Raw genomic sequence first — 24,413 nt, forward strand, 5'->3', positions numbered from 1 at the left:
AGGCTGGAACATTGGAGGCATTTAAGAGATTCTTAGACAGACCCAGAGGGTTACAGGGCGGGGAGGGTTTTGTACATTTTAAAATTTTGGTAGGAATATATAGGTCGGCACAACATCAGGAAGCAAAGGGCCTGCACTGTGAAGTAACGTTCTGTGTCCTATCTTCTCTATTCCTTATGGTGCATTTGCTGAAGAATTGAGTACGATGCTAGACCTGAATGAAGGGGGTAGGAAAGTGTCTGTCCACAGGCCCTGTCAAGCTTTGGCAATCTTCCTTAGCATCAAAGGCCTTTCCGAGTGAGTGGACCTTGCCTCCTTATGCTCAGAGGGGCACATTATTCAATCTTGTATTAAATCGGCAACAGTGGGGTGCAGAGGTCAAGGCAGAGAATCTTTACCTATCAGCTCTTTTCATGTGTCAATGTGAGAGTACAGGTGCTCACCGAACCAAAGAGCAAAGCGAAAAGAAATACTTACAGATGAAAACGGGTGAACAATGGCTCACCCGAGGTGGATTTTATATTGGGCCTGAGGTTTCATCACCTTCAGTAATGAGAGCTGTTGACACCTGGTTGTAGGTCCCCAGAAAGTGGGAAGATTTCCAGATAAATGGCAAAGAGGAGTGAGTGAGAGAACCTGATTGTTGGAATGGAGTGGCACAAGCAGGAAATCTGCAGTTTGTGGTGTCTGATGATGTCTCCTCTAGACAGGACAGCTCATGGGCTTGGGACGTTCTGTCGTAACGACAGTGCGTTTTGGAAGTGACTGTGCTGTTGATGCCAGTCATGTGGACTGCTTTGTCCTGAGTGGTGTTGAGCCTCCTGAAAGTTGATAGAGCTGCAAGCAGATTTTAAATTTAAACATACAGCACGGCAATAGGCCTTTTTGGCCTGGGCCCCTGCCGTCCAATTACACCTAATTAACCTACAACCCCCTGGTACGTTTTGAAGGGTGGAAGGAAACCGGAGCCCCTCGGGGAAAACCCACACAGACACGGGGAGAATGTACAAACTCCTTACAGGCAGCGTGGGATTCGATCCCTGGTCGCTGGTGCTGTAAGAGTGTTGCTCTGACCATTACGCCAGCTGATGAGCAGTGTTCCATCACACTTCTGACATGTGTCTTGCAGCTGGTGAGAAGGCCTTGAGGAATCAGCAAGTGTGTCGCTCATGGCAGGATACCCAGCTTCCAATCAGCGCTAGTCACCGCAGTAGCTCCGTTCCCTCTACTCAGTCATTTCAAGACCTGCATCTGATTAAGACTCTTACCGTCTGCGACCGCGTGTTGTGTCGTGTTTTCTTTGGATTGCTTTTTTCTCTCTCGGACTTCCAATTCTTCCATGCAGTCATTCATCTTTGTTGGAATTCTGAGAAAACACATAAATGCTGATTTATTTTGAAAATTTCACACTGTGCGGGGCTTTCCTGCAGTGTACTGGTATCGTGCTGCGTGCGATGATGTGTGCGTTACTGCCTGCTGCTTGCACAATGAGTGACGTCACCCAGGTTCCCTTAGGTTATTCAGGCCATCAAGTCTATGCTGGCTCTCAGAGCAAGCCCATTGGTCACATGTTCATTGCCGCGGATGGCTGTGGAGGCCACGTCATTGGATATACTTTGGACAGAGGTTGCTACGTTCTTGAGTAGGCGGGGAATCAAGGGTTACAGGGTGAAGGCACGAGAATGGGGTTGAAAAGGATAGTAAATCAGCCTCGATGGGACAGAATGGATGGGCCAAATGGTCTAATTTCACTCTTATGGTCTTATTTTCATTAATTCTGCAAACCCACTTGCACTAAGGGTAGTTTACAATGGCCAGTCGATGAACAGCCTGTGCAGTATGCCAAACACAGCACATGTCGCTCATGCACATACTGTACGTTATACATACAGTTCACCTGTAATGTGAATGATATGACCTGTGGTCTCTGTGTAACCTCTGTATCATGATGTTTGTGTTGTCAGTGAGCTACATAAGCTGCTCACACACACAATTGTTTCTGTCATGATAGCCAGTAAAATCCCCGTTATCCGAATTCAAGTAACTAGCAAAAAAATAATCGTGTAAAATAAATAAGTTAAAAAATATGGAAGTTTAAAATTGGTGCACCCTAGTGGTTAGTTCGCCAATCACGCAACACATAATCTCAAGCAACCGGAAAATTCACTCATCCGGCATCTACCAATCCCCCCCCCCATAGGTGCCGAATACAGGACATTTCACTTATCTGTTTCTTGCTGCTTCTCAGTAAAATTGAAAATAATAAAGGTACCATTTTCTCTTCCACTGGCCTGCATCAGATTCAATACATGGCCCCTCCAGATTCACAAGTGAAGTGTTGCTTCCCTTGGAAGGACTGTTTGAGGCCCCGAATGGTGGTAAGGGAGGAGATGTGGGTGCAAGTGGAGCATCTCCTGCGGTCACAGGGGTAGGCCCCAAGTGGCAGTTAATGAGAAGGGATGAGTGGATGAGGGAGTTGTGGAGGGAGCAGTCCCTGTGGAAGGTGGGGAGGGGAGAAGAGGGGAAGATGTGTGTGGTGGTGGGATCGTGTTGCAGGTGACGGAAATGGTCTGCTTCCGTGTTTCACACTAGGGGGATCGTAATCTAGTCTGCACTTAATCCTGGAAGGGATTGAACCCTATCGTTAATCAATTAGCACTGACTTTTCCCTGTTGATAAATACCTGGCATCCAAAGCTCTGCTGTTGTGCTTTTTTTCCAGTTTTCCCCTGAAGAGGTTTAAGATCTGATAAACTGCTCCAAAAACAAACACTCTTTGCCCTCTCTACTGAAACCATTGATTTTCAATTTATGTTTATGTGAGGGAGAGGGGAGGCTTTCCAAAGTCCTTACCCAGAGGTGAGTGTTGAAGAGGAGAGAGGCAATGGGTTGTTTGACCAGATGATCCTTAGTTCTCATCTGCAGAACTGGACCCAGTGCTCACAGTGGAAAAGACAAACTGGATCCAGTGCTCATGGTGGGAGAGACCAGAACTGGATCCAGCACGGACAGTGGGACAGACCTGACCTGGATCCAGTGCTTATGTTGGGAGAGACCAAAACTGGATCCAGTGTTGATGGCAGGAGAGACCAGAACTGGACCCAGTGCTCACAGCGGGAGAAACCAGAACTGGATCCAGTGCTCATTCTACAAAGACCAGAACAGTTTGATCATCAGTTTAGTCACTACCAGGTTCTCATTCCTTCTCCATATTTGTTATCAGGCAATGAAATGCTGTCAACGTTTCAATAATGTACTTAAGGAAGGGGTTAATTAGTTTGCCCTGAAGTCAGCTCTTATTATGCTGGTATTGATTTTTTATATCATAGCAATATTAAACTTCAACCTTTGCCTGCATGACAGAAAAGTGAAAGTCGGTTTGAAGAATCCCTGTGTCAATTAGTTAGAAGCAATCGTAAAACAACTGTCCATTAACCCTAGTTATGAGACATGCCAGGGGCACTGAGTCATACACTTCAGGGAACTTTAATCAGTTGATAAGTGCAGAAAGTCAGAAAGTTCTGTGATGATAAAATATTGGAGCAGGAGTTATCTGATTTAATTGGAAAACAGAACTGACAGAAGCTGAGGCAAAAAGGAAAGGTTTGGGGTAACAAGAAGTCAATTTGACATAACAAGAGGTCAATTCATGATAACAAGAGCAGAACTGGTGCTGCTGACACAAGCAATGAATGGTCTAATAAAAAAGCTTCATATGTAAAATCAGATCAAGTTACTGGTGGTGGATAAGTCGATGGGATTCTTGTATGGCGTTGTATTTTATGTTCTGATGAAATAAGTAACAATCGGAAGTTTGTGAAGCATCAGATGATGGGGATAAGAAAAACATGCAGATATTGGTGCTTTGCAATTAGTTTTTTAAAGGTCTAAGATGAAACACTCAGAGAGATCTTTAAGACACTTTTTTCAATAAAACGTCCACTCAGATGCGAGAAAGTCACTTCCTTTGACCTGTTGTGCTGCACATGTACAGAGGCAAACTGAGACACGCACACACGTGCCTGAGGTGTACAGAAGCTGAAGCTGACACATACACATGGGCTGTGCAGGACTGGAGCCTGAGACATCACGCCGAGCAGTGCCGGATTAACCATTAGGCTGAGTAGGCTTAAGCCTAGGGGCCCGGGAGCAAAAAACAAATGATTTAATTGTGTGTGCACGTGAGTACTTTGGATGATATTTCAGTACTTTTGCATATTTTTTTCATATCTGAAGTATTACAAATACTATTTTGTTTTCTAAATTAGGCTCTAAACATATAAACATTTAGAAATAATGTTTTTAGGTCTTTGTACTGATTGTGTTTACCACGACGACATTATAACGTCATGAGTTGGCGTTAACATGCGCGTAAACTGGTTAGAGACAGGGAGCGAAGCCTGTTGGAACATGAATGCTAGAATTGTGACATCTATAAATTATGATAGTAAACAGGGACATTACTTGAGTGAGTCCGTGTTTTACCGCTCCCTTACAAATGGTGAGAAAATCAGGAGACGTCGGCTGTGCTGTTCTCCAAGCACAGGTAGGGCGTTCTGTTTTAACTGTAAACTGTTTTCAAGCGAAGACCAGGCTTGGATTACTTGACAATACCAGTCAGAACGTGATTACATGAAAGTCCTTCTGGAAAGGGTTGTTGCTACAATTACATTCCTTGCTTCTACATGTAGTACATTGTACATAGCACGATACAAGTTATTTAACATAATGTCACTTTATTCTATTCAATGAATGGTGGGGCAGGGGGAGCCTTACTAAAGCTCAGCCTAGGAGCCCGGGTGGCAGTTAATTCCCCCACTGACGCTGAGCGAACAGGAGCCATCATTGGGTCACAGAGACTCTCACCAAGGCAGAGATGCCTACAGACCAAGTGTGGAGAAATTGAATGCATACAGGTCAAATCCCCGTTAATGTATTGAGTGGGTGGGCCCATGTTGTGCCACTCTGCGACTATAAGACGTGGTACAGAAGGTGATACTGGGACACATGGTGTATGCATGAGCTTGACACTAGAACACGGATACGCATGGGGTGCAGAAGAGCTGAAATTGATGCAGGAAGAGTCCAAACAAATTTTTTCCCCTTTTTATTATTAAGACTGATAAGGGGGGAGAGGGGTTTAACCACAGATTATGGATCATATCACAGAACAACACGATCACATTGGAGAAATATAAAATATCTTATGTAACTGAATTTTACATGTAATGTTTGTATTCACTATTATTTTTGGACACAGTACGAGTTCTGATTCAGTTGTTTAATTATTAAAATTACAGAAGTTGACGTCCTGAATGAAATAAGTTCTGTAATAATTCTGGTTCTGCTTCTAATTTATACTTGATATGTAGATGATACAATTTGATTTATGTTATCATTTGTTTACCCTGTGTACAGGGTTTTTCAAAACTCACTAAAATATTTGAAAAAGAAAGGAAGAATCCATACACTGCCACTGCTGTGAGCACTTGCAGGAGCTGCCTATGGTAATTAGAAAACTGCTCCTGTCCGAAAAGTAAAAACATGACGCTGGAGAAACTCAGCAGGTCAAACGGTGTCCTTTATACAACAACGATAAAGGCACAGAACCCACCTTTTGGGCTTGAGCCCCTCATCAAGGTGAGAGCCTACATTTTGCTCATAACATCATAACATCAATGCTCAGTCAACACGACACAATTGTTCAGCTCCATTCAGCCTAAAGCTGCTGGAAAAAAAGAACTGGAAGTTTAACCTGCTGAGTTTCTCTTCATTATATCTGCTTTTTTTTTTAAACGTCCAAACGTCACGGAGTTTGGCCTCATTTCCAGCCAGTCCTTCAACACCATAAACAACTTGACTCCTTGAAGAAACCCAAGATTCCTCCAGTCATTTAGTGAGAAAATAGATGAAACAAGTTATAGGTGGAGAAGGGAGTGGGGGGGGGGGGTGCACAGCAGCAAACAGGGGGAGGGGGGGACGGCTCTGTGAATGGAGAGGGAAGGGGGTAGAGAGCTGGAGGGAAGGAGACAAGAGGGATGGGGAAGGGAGAACGGGGGGTTTTGAAAGGCTTAAGCCTGACATGTTGGTAATGTACCTTTATCTATAAAGTACTGTTTGACCTGCTGAGTTTCTCCAGCGTTGCGTTTTACTTCAATTAGGTCAGGCTTTCATGCTTTACTCCTGCTCACTGTCCTGTTACCACTGATGAAAAGGAGATAAAAGGTCATGACAACTGGATGGGGATCTCAAGCAGCCTGATTAGCCAGGAAGCTCTGACTGTGTTCAACCATGGTGACCAAGGGAGCTGAACTCTGCATCATTCTGTGCCTTTGGAGGGGAAATTGCAAATTAAACCTCTCCCATCACAATCCTATGCTGATTGATTTTGGGACAATGGAGTAATTTTATGAACACATTTCTTCAAATTCTTAACTATTTGAACCATAAACAACAAAGGTTGACCCTCAGTTGTTCTGCGAAATGGACTTGCCTGATTTTTGTCCCTTTGATGCGATGTTTTAAACTGACTGGCTGCAGTTAATACTCACCAAGTTCCGCACTTCGTTCCTTCTGCTGCTCCTGAGCTTCTCAAACAACTTTGGCGAGTGCTGACCTTTGTACTGACTCTCAAAGATACACAGGGTGTTGTAATCCTCCAAGAGGTTGTAGCTATGACCTTCCAATCAAGAAGTGAACACACAAGCTCAGTGCCTGAGTTCTTGGGGACTGCTTTAACCCTTTCTTGCCTGAAGCTGCTGGCGCAAGTGTGGAAGTGCCACACTTGTGCCCACATCTCCTCCCTCACCACTATTCGGTGGCCCAAACAGTCCTTCACTTCACTTGTGTATCCGCAGGAGTGATCTACTGCATCCGGTGCTCTCGCAGACTGGGAGATTGCTTTGCTGAGCACCTCTGCTCCGTCCGCACCAGTGACAGGAATCTCCCAGTGGCCAGCCACTTCAATTCTGCGCCCCACTCCCACGCCCACACATCTGTGGTCTCGTGTATTGTCCCACCAAGACCACCCGTTAATTGGAGGAGCAACACCTCATTTTCCGTTTGGCAGCCAGATGGCATTAACGTCGACTTCTCCGGTCTCTGCTAGCCCATTCCTTGTTCTCCCTCCCTTCCCCATCCCTCTGTCTCCTTCCCTCCAGCTTTCCACCCCCTTCCCTCTCCATTCACAGAGCCATCCCCCCTCCCCCTGTTTGCTGCTGTGCCCTCCCTCCCTTATCCACCTATTAGCTCCAGCCCTGTGGGACCGTGCTCCTCCCCCCATCTATTTTGTTTGGACCCCTGCCAATATTTTGTCCACACCTTGATGAAGGGCTCAATCCCGAAACGTCAGTTCTGTATCTTTATCTTTACTACATAAAGGGACACTGTTTGCCCTGCTGAGTTTCCCCAGCGTTGAGTTTTTACTTCAACCACGGTGTCTGCAGACTTTCCTGTTTTACTCTGTGATCTCATTATACATTTGCTCTCTCTGTCCTCTCCAGCAGGATTCCAGCTCTGGATAGCCCTAGTAGCCCAAGTGGTCATTCTTGTCCCCTGCCTCCAAAATTGGATTTTGTTGAAATTAAATGCTTTGCTTCCAATAATATTCGTCTTCCTGTGCTGGTCTTTCCTGCCCTCTGTATTCAGTGGAATTCTACACTGCTGCTGTCCCTTCCACCAGCTGAAATATTCACTACCTCCACCACCAGTTCACTATCACCGCAGTTTGCCTCAAATTGCAGCAAACTCAAACATAGAACATAAAACACTTCATCCCTCGATGTTGTGCTAACCCATATATTCCTACAAAAAAAACTAACCCCTCCCTACCCCGTAACTTTCTATTTTTCTTCCATCCATCTGCTTTTGTCTAAAAGTCTCCTAAGTGCCCCCTAATGTTTCAGCTTCCACCACTCCCCCTAAATTTATAAATAATTTAAATTTAGAAATATAGCACAGTAACAGGCCATTTCAGCCAATGAGCCCATGCACCTAACACTCTCTGTGACAAAACCTACCCCTGACGTCTCCCCTAAATTTCCCTCCCTTGACTTTGTACACACGTTCTCTGGTGTTTGCTGATCCTGCCCTGGGAAACAGGCGCTGACCTCTCAGAATCCTATAGACCTTTATCGTATCCTCTCATCCTTCTACGCTCCAAAGAGAAAAGTCCCATCACTGCTAACCTTGCCACATTGGACTTGTTTCCCATTCCAGGCAACATCCTGGCAAATCTCCTCTACATCCTCTCCACAGCTTCCACACTTGTCCTGTGATTAGGTGACCAGAACTGAACATCCTGGTGAATCTCCTCTGCACCTCTCCACACCCGTCCTGTACGTGACCAGAACTGAAAATAATACTCTAAGTGTGATCTCACCAGAGATTTGTAGAGTTGCAACATGACCTCTCGACTCCTGAATTCAATCCCCCTATTAATGAAGCCTTACTTGACACCAGCTCTCAAAAGCTGCAACTTCTGCAGGCAATGACAAAGGCAGGAGGTGCAGGGGAGCAGCGCCACCTGCAGGTTCCCCTCCAAATTACATAACTCTCCTGGCTGAGAAATCGATTTCTTTTCCTTCATTGTTGCTGGGTCCAAATCCTGAAATTCCTTCCCCTACAGGACTGTGGGGAAAATCCTCGCCCATGGACCCCTGTTGTTCGTGTGTGTGATCCCAATCTGATGGAGTTTGGAAATCCCCCCTCACGTTTTCAGCTCTGTTCAGGCAGTAATTTTCCTCTGTAAAAATTTAATTTTTAATTTTTTTAACTATTTAGACATATAGCACGATAACAGGCCATTTTGGCCGGCAAGCCCAAGCCACCCAATTAACCTACAACCCCTGGCATTTTTCAAATAGGGGGCGGAAATCAGAGCCCCCGGGGAAAACCCACACAGACACAGGGAGAACACACAAACTCCTTACAGACAGCATGGGATTCAAACCCTAGTCCCAACCGCTGGTGCTGTAAAGGTGTTGTGCTAACTGCTTATCCAACTGTGCCACCCTTTTCAGGGCCCAAAACGTCAGCAATATATATTTGTCTCCTTTGGACGCTGCGAGACTGGCTGAGTTCCTCCAGCATTTCCGTGTTTTTAACTACAATCACGTCTGCAAACTTTTGTGTTTCACTCATATTTCCTCCATCTCCAGTTGTCATTGCACCTTGGTTCCCATATCCGCATGGTGAACACAGCCATGGCGCTCTTGTGGTGCATAGTCCAATATTCATTGTCCAAGATGAAAATGCAAACTAGCTCTGCAGACTCCACTTTGTCTCAACGTCAGTCAATCCGCCATTAGCCCTTCATTCACTCAGCGCTGTGAGCGGTATCTCATCTCCCTTGCCCACACCATGTCCTTTTCCCTTTTACTCTGGGACCATATTTGGCTGAGGATCTTTCTTGGACTATTAATACCACTGTTATAGTCAAGAATGGAATGGGGCAGCAATACAAGGACACTAATAACTTCTGTTTTCTTGTTTTTACTACTTCATATGCTCTTGTATGTTGTACTGTGAGCACCGCAGTTGCAATTTTAAAATTTCAGCTGCATTTTCTTACACAACAATAAAGTACTTACTTTCTCACTCTTCTATGAAGCTGGAGCACCTGGGGAAAAACCTGCAAACCCCACACTGACAATCCCAAGGTTGGGATTGAACCCAGGATCAACTGGAGCAGTGAGTCAGTTGTTCTACGAGCAGAGTCATTGTGCTGCACTGTCCAAACTCAGTCGGATCATTGTCCCTCCTGCTGTCAGCCTCAAACAAGTCATTTATCGTTCCCTTGGACCAGCCCCACTTCAGCCTGTGCCCATCTCATGAGGACACTCCTCGGCAACCTTTTACTTATTACTCCAGGTGGAGTTAACATGGCCCAGTGGAAAGAACAATATGTTTTACATCAGACACAGGATGCACCTGGTCAAAATGGCAGCATCCAAAATTGTTCAATAGTTCAGCTGCCAATATTTCCACAGAACAGAATGCATTTGGAAATCTGCAGAAATTTGTGAAGAAGCAAGTTAGATTTGAGGTCAGGATTGAGGGCAACTGCTGCTTTAATTATTACCTTTCCGATAGGCAATGCTCTGTTTAACATGGAACTGGAGTTTACTACATCATAATTGGAAAAAAAAGTATTGAGGGACCTCAGACATGTGGAGAGCAGACAGGAGTCAAATTTCTCAGCTATTGAGAAGTCAATGTATACATTAGCAGAGGGGTTCAAACTTTAAAAGGTTTAAAGGAGCAAATAAGGATAAATCATTCCTGCTGGCAGGTGGTTCAGTAACCACAGATTTAACCCTGTAGACTCCAGCCATTTTTAACCTTTCAGAATATATACTCTGGACTGGGTCCATGGGTAAACACTAGTCCAAACCAGCTGGTGGTTGGGTAGAAAACCAATCCCAGAAAACAGGGATTGCTTAAGGTGGGATGATGGAAAGAAAAAGTTTGAAAACCAGTTTCCATCGTCCCTCATTGACTCGTTATGTGCAGTTTCAGAACTCCAAAGGAAATGGGCCAATGACAATTTTTCTCAAGCAAAAGATTTCAGTAACAATTGGGTCTGGAGCTGTGATTCTCAACCTTGCCTTCCCACTCACACCTTAAGCAATCCCTTACTAATCACAGAGCACTTATGGCACAGGGATTACTTAAAGGGGTATGTGAGTGAAAAGAAAAAGGTTGAGAAGCACTGGTTTAGAAAAAGGGATAAACACAGTCTCAGGATAAGGAGTCAGCCATTTCAGAATGAGGAGAACTCTTCACAATGAGCTGCAAACCTTTGGCACTTACAATCCAAAAGGGCCAGGGCTACACAACCAAGTAGACGCAACGGTGGTTGACCATGCTGAAGATGGAGATTATGCCCATCTGCACACATGAGACAGCATCAACCATAATTTCACTGAAAGGAGTAGGGCCAGCACCACCACCATGGGGAAAGTGGCTTTGTTCGGTATTGCATCATTTAGTGGGACTGTTACTTTTCACCAGCAAGGGTGCTACTCCACTCCCTTTCTTCCCCTTCACCATTTGCTCCCTTTTGTTCTGAAAGCATGGATTCCTGCTGCCAGTCTCTCTTGGCCTTTCCCTGATCTTTGCACTCTGACCCATTAACTATCATTAGATCAAGCACAGTCATGCCCCCAGATAAGGAACACGAAATAGAGACCAACTTGTTAAATGATTTTATTAAATAAAACAAGAGCAATCCCCAACTTTCAAAGCAACACCAAATTTATCACAAAGAAGCATTTATTGATATTAGAAACATTACAATATACTATTTCATTACTTCTGTTCATGGACTTTAAATATTTAGGTGCATCACATTCCCAGTAAAAAAAATACATCGTGTTTATCAAGTTCTGTAAAGTGATATAAAATTGCATGGATTTTGTGTTCACACTAAACTAGACGCAGAGAAACACATCAAGAACAGTGCATTCAGAAGAATGATCCTGAACCTGTTAACAGGGAGATTTTAAACAGAATATTAAATTAAACAATTTCAAAATATTAAACTTGAAGAGCAGGAGTAACCTTATTTGTTTAAAAAGCATTGCTGCACCAGTGGAGATGGTAAAGCAAGAAAAACAACCAATGCATGTTCAACGATCGTAATTTCCAAATGCAGTCTGTGCTAATTCTTCTGGATACCAATTATGTAAAAAAGCAATAAAAGTAAATCGAGGCTAAAACAGGTTTGTTTGCCAAAAGGCTTTCTTTTGCTTCACCCAAACCTTTTGCGAAATGACATGAACAAAAAGGTTCATGCTCTCCAATCTCAAAAGTTACATTGAAACCACATGCTGGTAGATGGGGATACCTGCCCAGATTCCTCAGTGCTTTGTTCAATTTGTTTAGGTCCCTGGATTACTGATTCAGGAATGTGACTGCTACACCAAAGCTCTTTTCTCCTCTCCTGAAGGCATTCGTTCATCCATACTGGGATACGGTGCTACCTCACATGACTCACTGCAGAGCGAGTCAACAAACACAGATGAACTGAACCACCACAAATGTGTATGGTACTTTCTCCAGCAGGGGCCAATGGATGGGAACGAACACACCACTGACCAGAGAGCAAGCCTGAGATCTGTCTGATCCCTGTGGCTCAGTGCCAAATCAGCTGGCGCCTTTGCTTACCATTTTACCAAGAGAAGCTCTCCACTGCTTTCTGGATGGACTGCTTCAGCTTGGGAAATGGCAATTTCAAATTTAAACTTTTGTTTTCTACCAGAAAAATCTTCAAGAGGACCTCCTGTAGCACCAGCTCAAGGCTGGTACTGGGAGAAAGAAATGATCAAGCTATGGAGCACAGAAGCCATGCTGGTGGATAATGACAGGGACTGGACACTGAAGAAGTCTGGTTAAAGAATTTGGTCCCATGTTTGGAACAACTCAGAATTAGAATCAAGGTCATATTTCAGAAGACTTTCAGAGCAATTGTTGCACATTTTCTAATCTTTAAACTAAACTACTTCCATCAGTTGCAACTCCAAAAGAGCCTGCAAACACTTTCTAGAGTTGACCTACAGATTGATTGGAGACATCCGGTTTCTAATTTAATCTTCTCTTCAGAAACTTCAGGCAGGATTGCCCTGCACAAACTAATATCCAACCTCTTCAGAAGATGCGGCTTGGGAACAGGACACAGAGCTTTTCCTGCTCAGTAGCCCAGCAAGCGAGTGACCATATTTATCCACACACCAGCAGTGACCACGTTTTCTGCCCTTCGATGGTTTACACTGCAAAAGATCAAACATCGTTAAAGGAAAAATGCACACATCTATACCATCTTTCATTCTCCAAATAGCCCATAATTTTAGTCGGAAGTACTTTTGAAATGTAGTCACTGCCTGCAACAAACTGGTGCACAGCCAATTCCCCAAAACAGTAACTTTATACAGAATTTTCATTTAATGTTGGATACATTTTTGACAGGACACTGGATAACTTTTTTTCTTCCAACTAATCCATTGGGAGCTTTTATTGTCATCCAGACATAAACATACCTTCTGAAAGAAGACCAGCTGGTCAAATTAATCAAATGGCTTTTATAAATCAGCTAGTGTCTTAAACAAAGAGAGAAATTATGTTTGTACAACTGTTGCAGTCCCAAGCCATTGGGCACCAGGATCCCATCTAGTTTCTTCTTCCCCATTTCAGAAAGGAGAATTGTGGCCCTGTGATTACCACAGGCATTCCATCCCACCTGCCATCCCTGGCTGTTGCATTAACAACAGTAAAACACAGCTTTTTTTGGGAAAAAAAGGTCACCAGCAACTTTAAAATATTAGTCAGTAGCAAGTACAGATTTCTGCATTTGTCAGGATCCCACCTCATTCTTCATCTAGCACAGAGCAATGCACCCCACAGTCTTTAGTCAGGTTAACTAATTATCCCCAAGGACAGAGGAGCGATTACAAGTGGTCTCAGTGGGAAGGGGGAATTAAACAATATCAAGATTTCACATCAAAGATGGCATGGTTAGTGTAGTGGTTAATGCAACACGGTTACAGTGCCAGCAACTGGGACTTGAATCCCGTGCTGTCCGTAAGGAGTTTATACGTGTGTTTCCTCTGGGTGCTCCAGTTGCTTCCCACCCTCCAAAACGTACAGGGTTGTAGGTTAATTTGGGTGTTTAAGTGGCTGGAATCAGCTTCTACTGTGCTTTAAATTTAAAATGTCAGACTGTTTAAAAAAAAAAGTTGATGTCAATTTCTTCTCTTCTTTCACTCCATTTTTCTTTGGATGTGACTGTTGGGAGCAGACATTCTTAACCTTTCTCTTTCCACTCACATCCCTCTTTAAGTAATCCCTATGCCATCGGTGCTCTGTGATTAGTAAGGGATTCCTTAAGGTAGGATGTGGGTGGGAAGAAAGTTAGAAAACCACCATTTTAATTGTCCCTCATTGACTCGTTATGTGCACAGTTTCAGAACTCCAAAGGAAATGGGCCAATGACCATTTTTCTCAACCAAAAGATTTCAGTAACAATTGGGTCTAACAGTGATTCTCAACCTTCCTTTCCCACTCATATCCCACCTTAGGCAATTCCTTACTAATCACAGAGCACTGATGGTGTAAGGATTACTTAAAGTAGGAAGTGAGTGGAAAGAAAAAGGTTGAGAACCACTGGTTTGGTGGGAACAGCATTTTGTAATCACAAATAATAGAATTACTACTGTGGCTGGGTTTGATGTTTACCTGTTTGCTCCGGTAGTAACCATTCTTATCACAGTTTGGGATGTAGATGTCTTCTGGACTGCGGAAAAATTCTGGCTTCAGATCCTGCAGGATCAATTCCAATTCCCTCCGACATGGGCCCTGAGTAGAGATCAATGATTGGACAATGTTCAAAGTTGGTTAAACAATTAAGTCTGCCACTGCTGCAGTTGAGTGCAGTCCATAAACATGCTGGAGAAACTAGGCAGTCGATGTTTTGGGCCTATGAATGCTGCGTAACCTCCCGAGTTTCTCCTGCACATTTGTGTATTGGACAACATTGAAAAATCAGGGGAGTGAAAGGGCGAGTGAAAGATCAATCCAAAGCTTTTTGCATCAAATCCTAACTCTCTTCATACACACCCTCCCATACTCCAACTCTCACTCAACTCCAGCTATCTGGAGCTCACAGCAATCAGACTGAAGCCCAGAGCTGGACCCAACATCACACATGATTACATAATCATACGTCAATCAGGTGACTACAATAGGATAAACTATTTTAAATATTCAGAGGAATTTTTATTTTTTTTAATTTAGACATACAGCACAGTAACAGGCCAATTTGGCCCTACAAGCCTGTGCTGTCCAATTACACCCCACTAACCTACACCCCCTAGTAGGTTTTTGAACGATGGGAGGAAACCTGAGACCCTGGGAAAACCCACGCAGACATGGGGAGAACGTACAAACTCCTGACAGACAGTGCAAGATTCGAACCCCAGTCCCAATCACTGGTCCCAGTGACTTCGGTGGTGGGGAAGGTTATGGAGGGTATTCTTCGAGATAGTATACATGCATATCTGGATAGGCAGGGATTGATTAGGGGCACCTACCATGGGTTTGTAAAAGGAAAGTAATGTTTGACGGACCTTGTTGAGTTTTTTGAGGAAGTGACAAAAAAGGTGGATGATCTATTTGGATTTTAGTAAGGCTTTTGGTAAGGTTCCGCATGGAAGGTTAATAAGGAAGGTTCAGTCACTAGGAATTAGTAGAGAGATTGTGACATGGGTTCAGAGGTGGCTGGGAAATAGACAGCAGAGTCATGGTGGACAACTGTCTGTCAGGTTGGAACCCCTGTGACAAGTGGGGTGCCTCAGAGATCAGTGCTGAGTCCCTTGTTGTTTATCATTTATATTAATGATTTAGAGGAAGGTGTGGTTTACTGGGTAAGCAAATATGCGGATGATACGAAAATAGGGGGAGTGGTGGATAGTGAGGTAGATTTTCTTGGATTTGGTTTGTTTGGATGAGTGGGCTGAAAGATGGCAAATGGAATTCAATGTAGACAAGTGTGAGGTGTTGCATTTCGGTAAAAATAACCAGAATAGGACATATACAGTTAAGGGGAGAGCATTGAGGCACGCAGAGGAGCAAAGGGACCTGGCGGTTATGGTACAGAGTTCACTGAAGGTGGATTCCCATGTAGACAGGGTGGTTAAAAAGGCATATGATATGCTGGCCTTCATAAATCATTGTATTGAGTATAGGAGCTGGGAGGTGATGATGCAGCTGTTTAAGACATTGGTGAGGCCAGGTTTGGAGTACTGTGCTCAGTTCTGGTCTCCAAATTATAGAAAGGATATAGGTAAGGTGGAGAGGGTGCAGAGAAGGTTTACAAGGATATTGCCTGGCTTACAGCATCTGGATTACAGGGAGAAATTAAGGAGACTGGGACTTTATTCATTGGAACGTAGACAACTGAGAGGGGATTTGATAGAGGTATTTAAAATTATGAAAGGAATAGATAGACGAGACATAAACAGACTCTTTCCCCTGAGGGCAGGGGAGGTTGGAACAAGAGGGCATGAGTTAAGGGTAAGGGGGCAACACTTTAGGAGAACTATTAGAGGATGCTTTTTCACTCAGCGAGTGGTGGCAGAATGGAATGAACTTCCGAATGAGATAGTTGAGTCAGGGTCCCTTCTGTCACTTAACAGAAGGTTGGATATGTACATGGATGTGAGATGGTTGGAGGGTTATTGGCGGTGAGCGGGAGGCTTGAGCTAGTGGAGTTGTTCTAGTGAACCAGTGCGGACCGTTCCTACTCCGTAAATGATTATATAACTGTTACACTATGTGGAGGAAAGTGGTACCATTTTTTTTTTATAAAACAAAAAGTATTAAATTCATGAAAAGTGCTTCTCAATTGGCCTTAAAAACATCTGTTCTAATGAAGATCTTAAATGCTATCATAAAGCAATACATCTTCATTCAGAAGTCTGTCAGAAACGAGCACAAATCCAATACTTTTCTAGAATCTGCCATGGATCTTCCATTCCCTCAATGCCATCCATATGATGCTTCATATGCAGGTCTAGTATTGCTTGTCACTACAGGTGCCAGGGTGTCCCTTTTGGGAAAGCACCTGTCCCAAAAAGAGCCATTTTTGGCCTTCAGTGGCATTAGCCCTCGACTCCACCTCTTAAATCTCACTCACAGAGAACAGGAACATCAGGGTTGATCATGAGCAACTGCAAGCAGATTGGAGTCAAGAGTTGCTGTGGAGACAATTCTTTTAAAGTAATTCAAGTTCACAGAATTTGTTGACCACTTATCTTTAAGTGCTTCTGAACCTGATCAAATACCAACTACCACAGTATTCAAGATTAATGATATTTGCTTGTTGGAAATTGCTTTAGAGTGTAAAGAGGCCCTTTGGCCCAACTTGCCCACATCAATCAAAAATGTCCCACCTGTCTGCATTTGCCCCATATCCCTCCAAGCCCTTCCTATCCACATGTCCAGTGAAAGGTTTCTTAAACCCCACAATGGCACCTGCCTCAACCATCTTCTCCAGCAGCCCATTCCACTCAACCACCGCACAAAAAGTCACCCCTCAGGTTCCTATTAAAATCACTCCCCTCCTCCCCTTAAACCCATGCCCTCTGGTCCCCTACCCTGGTGAAAAGATTCTGTGTTCACCCAATCTATTCCCATCATGATTTTGCACACTTTTTTTAATACAACCTTGCAGCATGTTGAACAGCTTCCTAGAACCCTTCATAGAAACATTATTAAGCACAATTTCATACCATAGTGGAAAATATGATGACAGATAACCAAAAACTTGGTCATTGAGGGAAGTTTTTAATAAAGGATAAATGTGGTGAAGAAGCTGAGATTCTGGGGCTTAGGGTCTCAGTAGCTCAAGACATTGTTTTAACAAATTAGACTGTGGAAGAAGCAAGAGACCAGAGTTGGAGAAATATAGAGATCTCCAAATTGTCATGCTGGCAGGGATTACATTCAAGACAGACAAGATGGAATTTTCTCCCCAAAGATAACGAGTCTTTTCTCCTCCTCAAAGGGTACAGAAAGTACAACTCAGGGTTAGATTATTTAAGAAGATTTTTCTGGGGCTTGGCAGGTTTGCAGAACTGACATCACAATCAGATTTGCCAATTATTTATTTGTATGGGGGTGCTGGCTTGTGGGGCTGAGTGGCCCATTTCATCCTCCTAATTCATATGTAAACAGAGACTGATAAGGCCACATTTGCAAACGAAGATGAGAATTTTTAAATAGATGCATTGCTTCACTCAGCTAATTAAGCCAATGAGCACGAGTGATATCTGAATGGGATTTGGTGTGCATTCAGAAATAGGCAGCGGAGCTTGGATGACCTCACGTCTGTGGAGAGTGGAACGAGAGGTCAAACAGCAGTGAGTTGGAGTCAAGAATAGAGACAAGAAAAAAATGTAGATCAGAGCAATTGCAGCAGTGAGCCAAAGCAGAGCAAAGTTGGGCAAGATCACAGAAGGCACAAATTAAAATTGTTTCACGATAACATGGAAGTGTGCTCATTTCTCTCTCACCACACTTCCTGCATCTGTTACTTCCTCCTGCCTGCAGAAGCCTAACTAAAGCCGTCAGCCATGACACCATGATTCCCAAAAAGCCACTCGTCTATTGTGCACATCCCAGATCTGAGAATGAGGCATAAGCAAGACAGTCAGAACCAGGAAGGAAGGAGGGAACAGTTCTATTTTGCTCACTGAACAGGTAACACTGAAATTCAATCCTCAAGGTTGCATGATCCCAGATGTTAATAATTATTTCAGCTGAAGGAACTATTTTAACCAATTGGTTGCAAGCTGGTGTCGACTCGCTCACTTCCAAATAGTGAGCTAAACTCAGATCAGCTTTTGCAGACCAGAGCTTACATTTAAAACTCAATCAGCAAAAAAAAAGTTCTTGTAATTGCAAAACATTCATACAATGGGTCATTTATTTTTTCATAGAAACTTTGTATTTATTCCATATTCTACTCTCCATAAAGCAGAAATAATACAAAAATCTGGACCATCACTGAAACAATATACCAATTTAAATAACATTGAATTTCTAAAATTCTCACCATCAATTTCAAATCCCTCGGCACTCTTTCCACCCTCCAAGATAGCTAGGTTTCTCTAATTTTGATCACCCATTTTATTGTTCCAACATTACCATTCAAGTTTTCAACTGCCAAAGATCTGGAGCTCTCGACATCCCTCTCTCCACCTCCCCCAACTCTTTTCTCTTTTCAGGGGCTCCTTAACATCCATCTTTCATTAATCCCAATTCCTAAAGACACACACGGTACCTTCTTTGAAAATATCCAGTTGTGTTTCTGTGAAGCAACTTGGCCCATTTTCATATGTTGAAGGGAAGTACACAGAAATAGATTGCTGTTAAGTGCTTTGCAAGATCCTAGTATCAGGAATGATGTCACACATGCAAAGGAAGAAATTTCATTCGGAGACTGTGGTGTTTGGACAGGATACACAGCCAAAGCTGTGTATTTACGCATCTCGAGTACTGCTAGTTTTATGCAGTCAAACATTAAGAATGGATGTACAATTACCAGGACATGCCTATTAGCTGCACTGTGCGGTCTTCGATGATTTAAATCTGCGAGCCAAGTTGGTTCAATTTATAGAAAATACAGATTAAAATACTTCAGATGCTGGAAATCAGAAATAAAAACATTTTGTAGGTGAATTTACTTGTATTTCTTTCAATTTTGTAAACTCTCCACAACATGGTCTCTGCTATATTGAGGAAAGCCCAAACGCAAGCTTGGCAGATGCTTTATGGAGAAACAGGAACTGCATCTTGAGCAAACGAGAAGCTGGAGGGACTCCGTGATTCAGGCGCCATCCTTGGAACACACTTTATGGAACAAGTCTCTAAGCCAGACCAATTTTTCAAATAATAATCCATCCCACTGTGTCCTCTGCCCCCCCGAAAGCAGCATTCTCTTTCAATTTGATATTTCAGGTCCTTCCAGGTAGCATGGAGTTCAACAACTTGGTTCTGCTATTCCCATGTAAATCCTCTTCACAACAACTTGTTTCCTTACTGGTCAATAATCACCAAACCCATCTGCTTTGCACTATTATCCCTTTCAAATTTCACCTGCCTACAAGGCTACAGAGAGTTGTGAACTCAGCCAGCACCATCATGGGCATCAGCTTTCTCTCCATCTACAAGATGTAATATCTCAAGAAAGCAGCCTCTATTGTTAAGAACACCCCCCCCCGCCCCCCCCCAGCCACTATACTTTGTGAGGCGTTTGAGGAGATTCTGTACATCACCGAAGACTCTTGTCAACTTCTATGGGTGTACCATGAAGAGCATTCCGACTGGTTGCATTGCTGCCTGGTACAGAGGCGCCAACTCTCAGGACAAGAATAAACTCCAGAGGGTTGTTAACTTGGCCTGCGACATCACAGGCACCAGACCTCACTCTATCGAGGACATCCACATGAGGTGGTGTCTTAAAAAAGAGCAGCCTCTATCCTCAAGGACCGCCCAGGCCGTGCCCTCTTCACTCTGCTACCATCGTGGAAAAGGTACAGGAGCCTGAAGATGAGTACCGAGTGGCACAAGGACAGCTCCTTCCCCTCCGCCATCAGATTCCTGAGTGATCAGTGAACCAGGCACTGCCTCACTCTGTCTTCTTTGGCACTAATTTATTGATTTTGTATTTTAAAAATGTAATTTATAGCAATTTTACACCTGTGATACTACTACAAAACAAATGAATTTTGTGCACACGTTCACGACAATAAATTCCGATTCTGCCTCGTTCCCCCACCCCAACACACAAAGGCACCTTCCCCTATTTGATGTATCTGGTATTTTGTTTCTATTTATACTCCAAATTCTGAGTCGGGATCCACGTTTCAGTGTAACAATCCCTGAAATGTGTACTGAATTTGTTTTTCTCAAATGTGGCACTTACGTATTCAGAATCTGGCAGAAGCGTGGTGACTGGTGTAGGTTTGGAAGGGGCTGTCACAGTTCCCGTTGTCGAATAGTGATTTCCTTGATGAGGTTTCGGTTTCAAGTGATGGGTAGGATTTTCAAGCAACTTTGCATGGATTTTGCCATCTTGTCTCTTTCCCATGGAATATTTTTCATCAGTGTCCAGGTACTTTCCTGTAAGATTTCAAATAGCCAAATAGGAATAGATCAGTTAATTAAGAGGGCCCAGAATTACACTGCCTCAATGCAAGATTTAAAAGCACAATCGTCAAAACTACTTTAGCAACATCTAGCTTCCTCAAAGCTTATGCAAGAATAAATACCGCTCACTACGAGTGTGGGGAATGAAGAGAAACTTTTGCAGCAACCGTTCTTGTCACCAGGATCATTTTAGTCGATTTGGTCTTATGGATTCACCTGAAATTTGTGAAGTCAACTTTTGTTTTTGATAGGGGTTCATGGGAGCCATAGTTCAGAGGTTTTTCCTCGCTCATCCCCGAGCCAGAAGGACATGGGCTCAACTCCCACTTTTCAGGAAACAAAGGTCCCAGCATGGTGTTGAGGGAGTGCTGCACTGCCAGAGGTGCTGCCTTTCAGACAAGATGGCAAAATTGAGGCCCCATCTGTTCCCTCAACTGAATAGTACAATTTCAAAAGCAAACCAAGGAGTTTGCCCTGGTCTCCATACGTTTATCCTTCAATCAATTAAGTTTATGGAACTTCTACAAATTTTATACAACAAGTGCCTTCACTTTCAAAAGTACTTAATTGGGAAAAAGTAAATCATAAAAGTTTGCAGATACTGTATGGGCACTTTGATGAAGGGCTCAAGCCTGAAATGTCAGTTCTGTATCTTTGTTAAGTTTCTCCAGCATTTGTGTTTTTACTTAATTGGGAAAGGGTCAACGTTCAATTTGTCTTTAACATAGCAATACAAATATTAAAGCAATTTAACGATTGCACATTTAGATCACTCTAGTCTTTGGGAAATTGAAATTATGATTTGAACACGTTAAAACTTTTGCAAGATTTCAGCTCCAATTTTGTTTCAGCATTATGACCACTTGCACAATGAAAAACACTTTTTTCCCTCCCCGTTTTTCCCAAAAAACATTCTTGAGAAGAGGTCCGCTGGACTCTGGTAGCTCAGCTGAGTCAGGCCATTGGTTATGGACTGTATCTTCGCCTCCTCTGGAGACTATGCAACCCGTTGAGTTTCTCCTGCATTTTCGACAACCAGAGACTTTCTTGTTTTACTGCATTCTTCTCCTCCCCTATTGAAATGCAACTTCGCAACGTGACCCCACTGCTTCTGCATTACAAAGACTTTATGGCGCTATACAGAATCAAAAATGTATTGGCATGTACGAAATGCGTTGTTTTGGAGCATCACAGAGCAAACCACCTTGCAAACATAAAAAACGAGTGCACAGAAAGTCGAAGGTAGGCAGCGTCAGTGATTCATTGATCATTCAGGAATCTATCTGATGGCAGCGGGGTCTGACAATGGGACAGGATCTGAAGAGGTTGGTTCAGCCTTGCTACACCGTTTGACCTGCTGAGTTTCTCCAGCGTTGTGTTTTTACATCAATCACAGTGTCTGCAGACTTCCATGTTTTACTTGCAAAACTTAAAACACTTCTTGAACACTGCCTCATCTCTCCCAGATTATCTCAAACAACCTGCCGAGTTTCTCCAGTACTTTTGTGTCTTAAAGTCTGCAGCCTTTCGTGTCTAGGGTTCCCGCACATCCCTGGGCTACACTGCCTCACTGAATCACACCAGCACGACAGAAGTGGCAAGAAGTCGTGCACGGCATCAAGCTACGGCTCGCTCTGCTCCACCGTGCCCACTCACCCGTGTGTTGGACCTGGTTCCTGCGCTTCGACCGCCGGCAGATGCCCCTGCCCTGCAGCAGCGCTTGAAGAGGCGCTCTCTCCCCGCCGCGAGGCACACACTTGAGGCCAGACGCGCAGCTCTCGGTGTACACACCGCACGCCGCTCCCTCCGCCAGCGCGCATGTCAGGCAGCAGCCGCAGCCGGACTCTCTCACCAGCTCGCAGCCCCTGGGGGGGTGGCAGGAGGACATCTCCTCCTCACTGCACGGGCCGCACTCGATCATCGCAGCCAGTGCGCGGAGCTGGCTGGAGAGTCCGAGCCAGGCGAGCAGGACGTAGATCCCGTACATTGTTTGCAGCAGCTTGTTCGCTCCTCGACATTGCTCAGCCTGCTATTCCCCCCCTTTTTAAATAGGCAGGCAAGGGCAGGCCCCAGAAGCTGAATAGGCAAGAAATTATTTAAATAGCATATGGAGGGGGGCCGATATATGTACGTGACAGGGCGTCCGCTATCTTGCCGCATGGTTTGTGAATGGGATGGTCTAACATTCAAGTACATGCAAAAAGTTTACTCATGAACTTTTCACACTTTGTTTTAACTTGTTTTCATTTCTGGATTACACAATTATTTTTGCTCAACACTTTTCAAATAAGTGAATTTTATTCGTAGGTATTTTATGAACAATTCGTAGGTATTTTCTGCTTTTATGGAGATTAATGTTTTCAAATAGGAGTATATCTTCCAGCTAAATACTTTCAGATATGCGTTTAGGTGTTTTTTTTTCATGCAGAAATATTTATTTCTTGTTACTTCTTGTTGATGTGGGCATTTTCAGACAGAGGTATTTAATATTTATTTGGCTTGGAGTTTTCAGTTATAAGTTTTAGGTGTTTCCAATGTTTCTTGTATTTAACTTTTTTGCAGTTTTATTTGAAAGTGCCTACTTATTGCACATGTATATTGCAGTTATTTTAGGTTCATATTTTACTGATAATTTTTTAATCTTTGTGTTCTTACTCAAAAATGTCTACACAATGCACAACATTCTTTTAAATTTTTATTTAATTCTTAGGTTGTAGGAATTGCGAGCATAACCAGCAATAATTACTCATTACTCCTGAGGGTTTTCAGCCTCTTTTTTTTGGAACCACTGCTATTGAAAGGACCTGTACTCCCACATTGCTGTTGGATAGGGTGTTCCAGGAGTTTGATTCTTCTGTAATGATGAAAGAACTAATATTTGTTCAAGTCAGAAGTTGGTGTTGTTTCCTGCTGGCCTTGTCCTTCAAGGTTGTCCAGGTCATGGGTTTCAGAGGAACTGTTGAAGAAGCCTCCTGTGCACACCACAACTGCGGTGTGCCAGCGTTGGCAGACTAAATGGTCAATGCAATAGATTGGGTTTTAAAAAAAAATCAAGTAGATTGCCTTGACTGCACATCTTTGGTGTTGCTTGAACTAGATTCACCTGGGCACATGGAGAGTACTGAAAAAATACTGGGAAATCAAGATTGGATTTGCTAGTTTCTGAACAATGTGCCTGTTTTTTTTTAAGCATATACTTGATGCAAACCAATGATTTTGTTTTTTTTTAAGACAATAGATGCTAGTTTCGAATGCCTTGTTAGTGTTCAAATTTCAATATGGTATAAAAAGTGCCATTCAGCCCATGAAGTCTCGCTGGCTCTCAGAACAATCCCATTCACCCTTTAAAACATCTACCTATTTCACTGTAACTTGCTTTCTCTCATATGCCCATCAACTCGCTGTGATTTCTTTTCCCCGTCACCTACCAACAATGCCATGACCCATTACATTGGGGTAATTTACAGTAACCAATTAACCCACCAACAAGCACATCTTTGGGATGTGGCAAGAAACCAAAGCACAGAGGGGAAACCCTTGCAGTCATTGAGAATCACTCCACATAGTGAGCACTGGAGATCAGCAGCAAACCTGGTCTGCTGGAAGCACTATAACCATATAACAATTACAGCACGGAAACAGGCCATCTCGGCCCTTCTAGTCCACACTGAACTAAGTACCCTCCCCATAACCCTCCATTCTCCTCCC

General features: G+C 43.4%; 2 protein-coding genes across 3 annotated transcripts in view; both read right to left on the bottom strand.

Annotated features, from left to right (window-relative positions):
* Positions 1-6,673, bottom strand: part of LOC138747016 (sterol O-acyltransferase 2-like) — a 33,471-nt gene extending 26,798 nt beyond the window's left edge. The window contains exons 1-2 of one of the 2 annotated variants that reach the window (XM_069905855.1): positions 6,551-6,673; positions 1,269-1,366 (exon numbers count right to left, since the gene is read on the bottom strand). In XM_069905855.1, coding sequence (XP_069761956.1) covers positions 1,269-1,353 — 85 coding nt within the window. In that variant the 5' untranslated portion in view covers positions 1,354-1,366; positions 6,551-6,673. Of the gene's footprint in view, positions 1-1,268; positions 1,367-6,096; positions 6,193-6,550 lie in introns of those variants that run through there. The other variant, XM_069905856.1, reaches the window with a different exon arrangement.
* Positions 6,674-11,194: 4,521 nt separating this feature from the next.
* Positions 11,195-22,714, bottom strand: LOC138747476 (insulin-like growth factor-binding protein 5). Its single transcript, XM_069906728.1, has 4 exons — positions 22,362-22,714; positions 20,482-20,678; positions 14,232-14,351; positions 11,195-12,769 (listed from the first exon to the last, which is right to left on the bottom strand). Exons 1-4 carry the CDS (start codon positions 22,690-22,692, stop codon positions 12,632-12,634), a joined length of 786 nt encoding a protein of 261 aa, XP_069762829.1. The 5' UTR covers positions 22,693-22,714; the 3' UTR covers positions 11,195-12,631.
* Positions 22,715-24,413: the final 1,699 nt, after the last annotated feature.

The sequence above is a fragment of the Narcine bancroftii genome, chromosome 12 (assembly GCF_036971445.1).
Source record: "Narcine bancroftii isolate sNarBan1 chromosome 12, sNarBan1.hap1, whole genome shotgun sequence".
NCBI classification, from domain to species: Eukaryota; Metazoa; Chordata; class Chondrichthyes; order Torpediniformes; family Narcinidae; genus Narcine; species Narcine bancroftii.

Bases quoted from the DNA above. Each gene is read 5' to 3' on its own strand.
- LOC138747476 (XM_069906728.1), bottom strand. From the start codon at position 22,692: ATGTACGGGATCTACGTCCTGCTCGCCTGGCTCGGACTCTCCAGCCAG. The intron at 14,352-20,481 runs GTAAGTGCCACA...ATCTCTACTCAG, and splicing joins TTCTGCCAGATTCTGAATAC to GGCCCATGTCGGAGGGAATT. The intron at 12,770-14,231 runs GTAAACATCAAA...GATCTTTTGCAG, and splicing joins GTTACTACCGGAGCAAACAG to TGTAAACCATCGAAGGGCAG.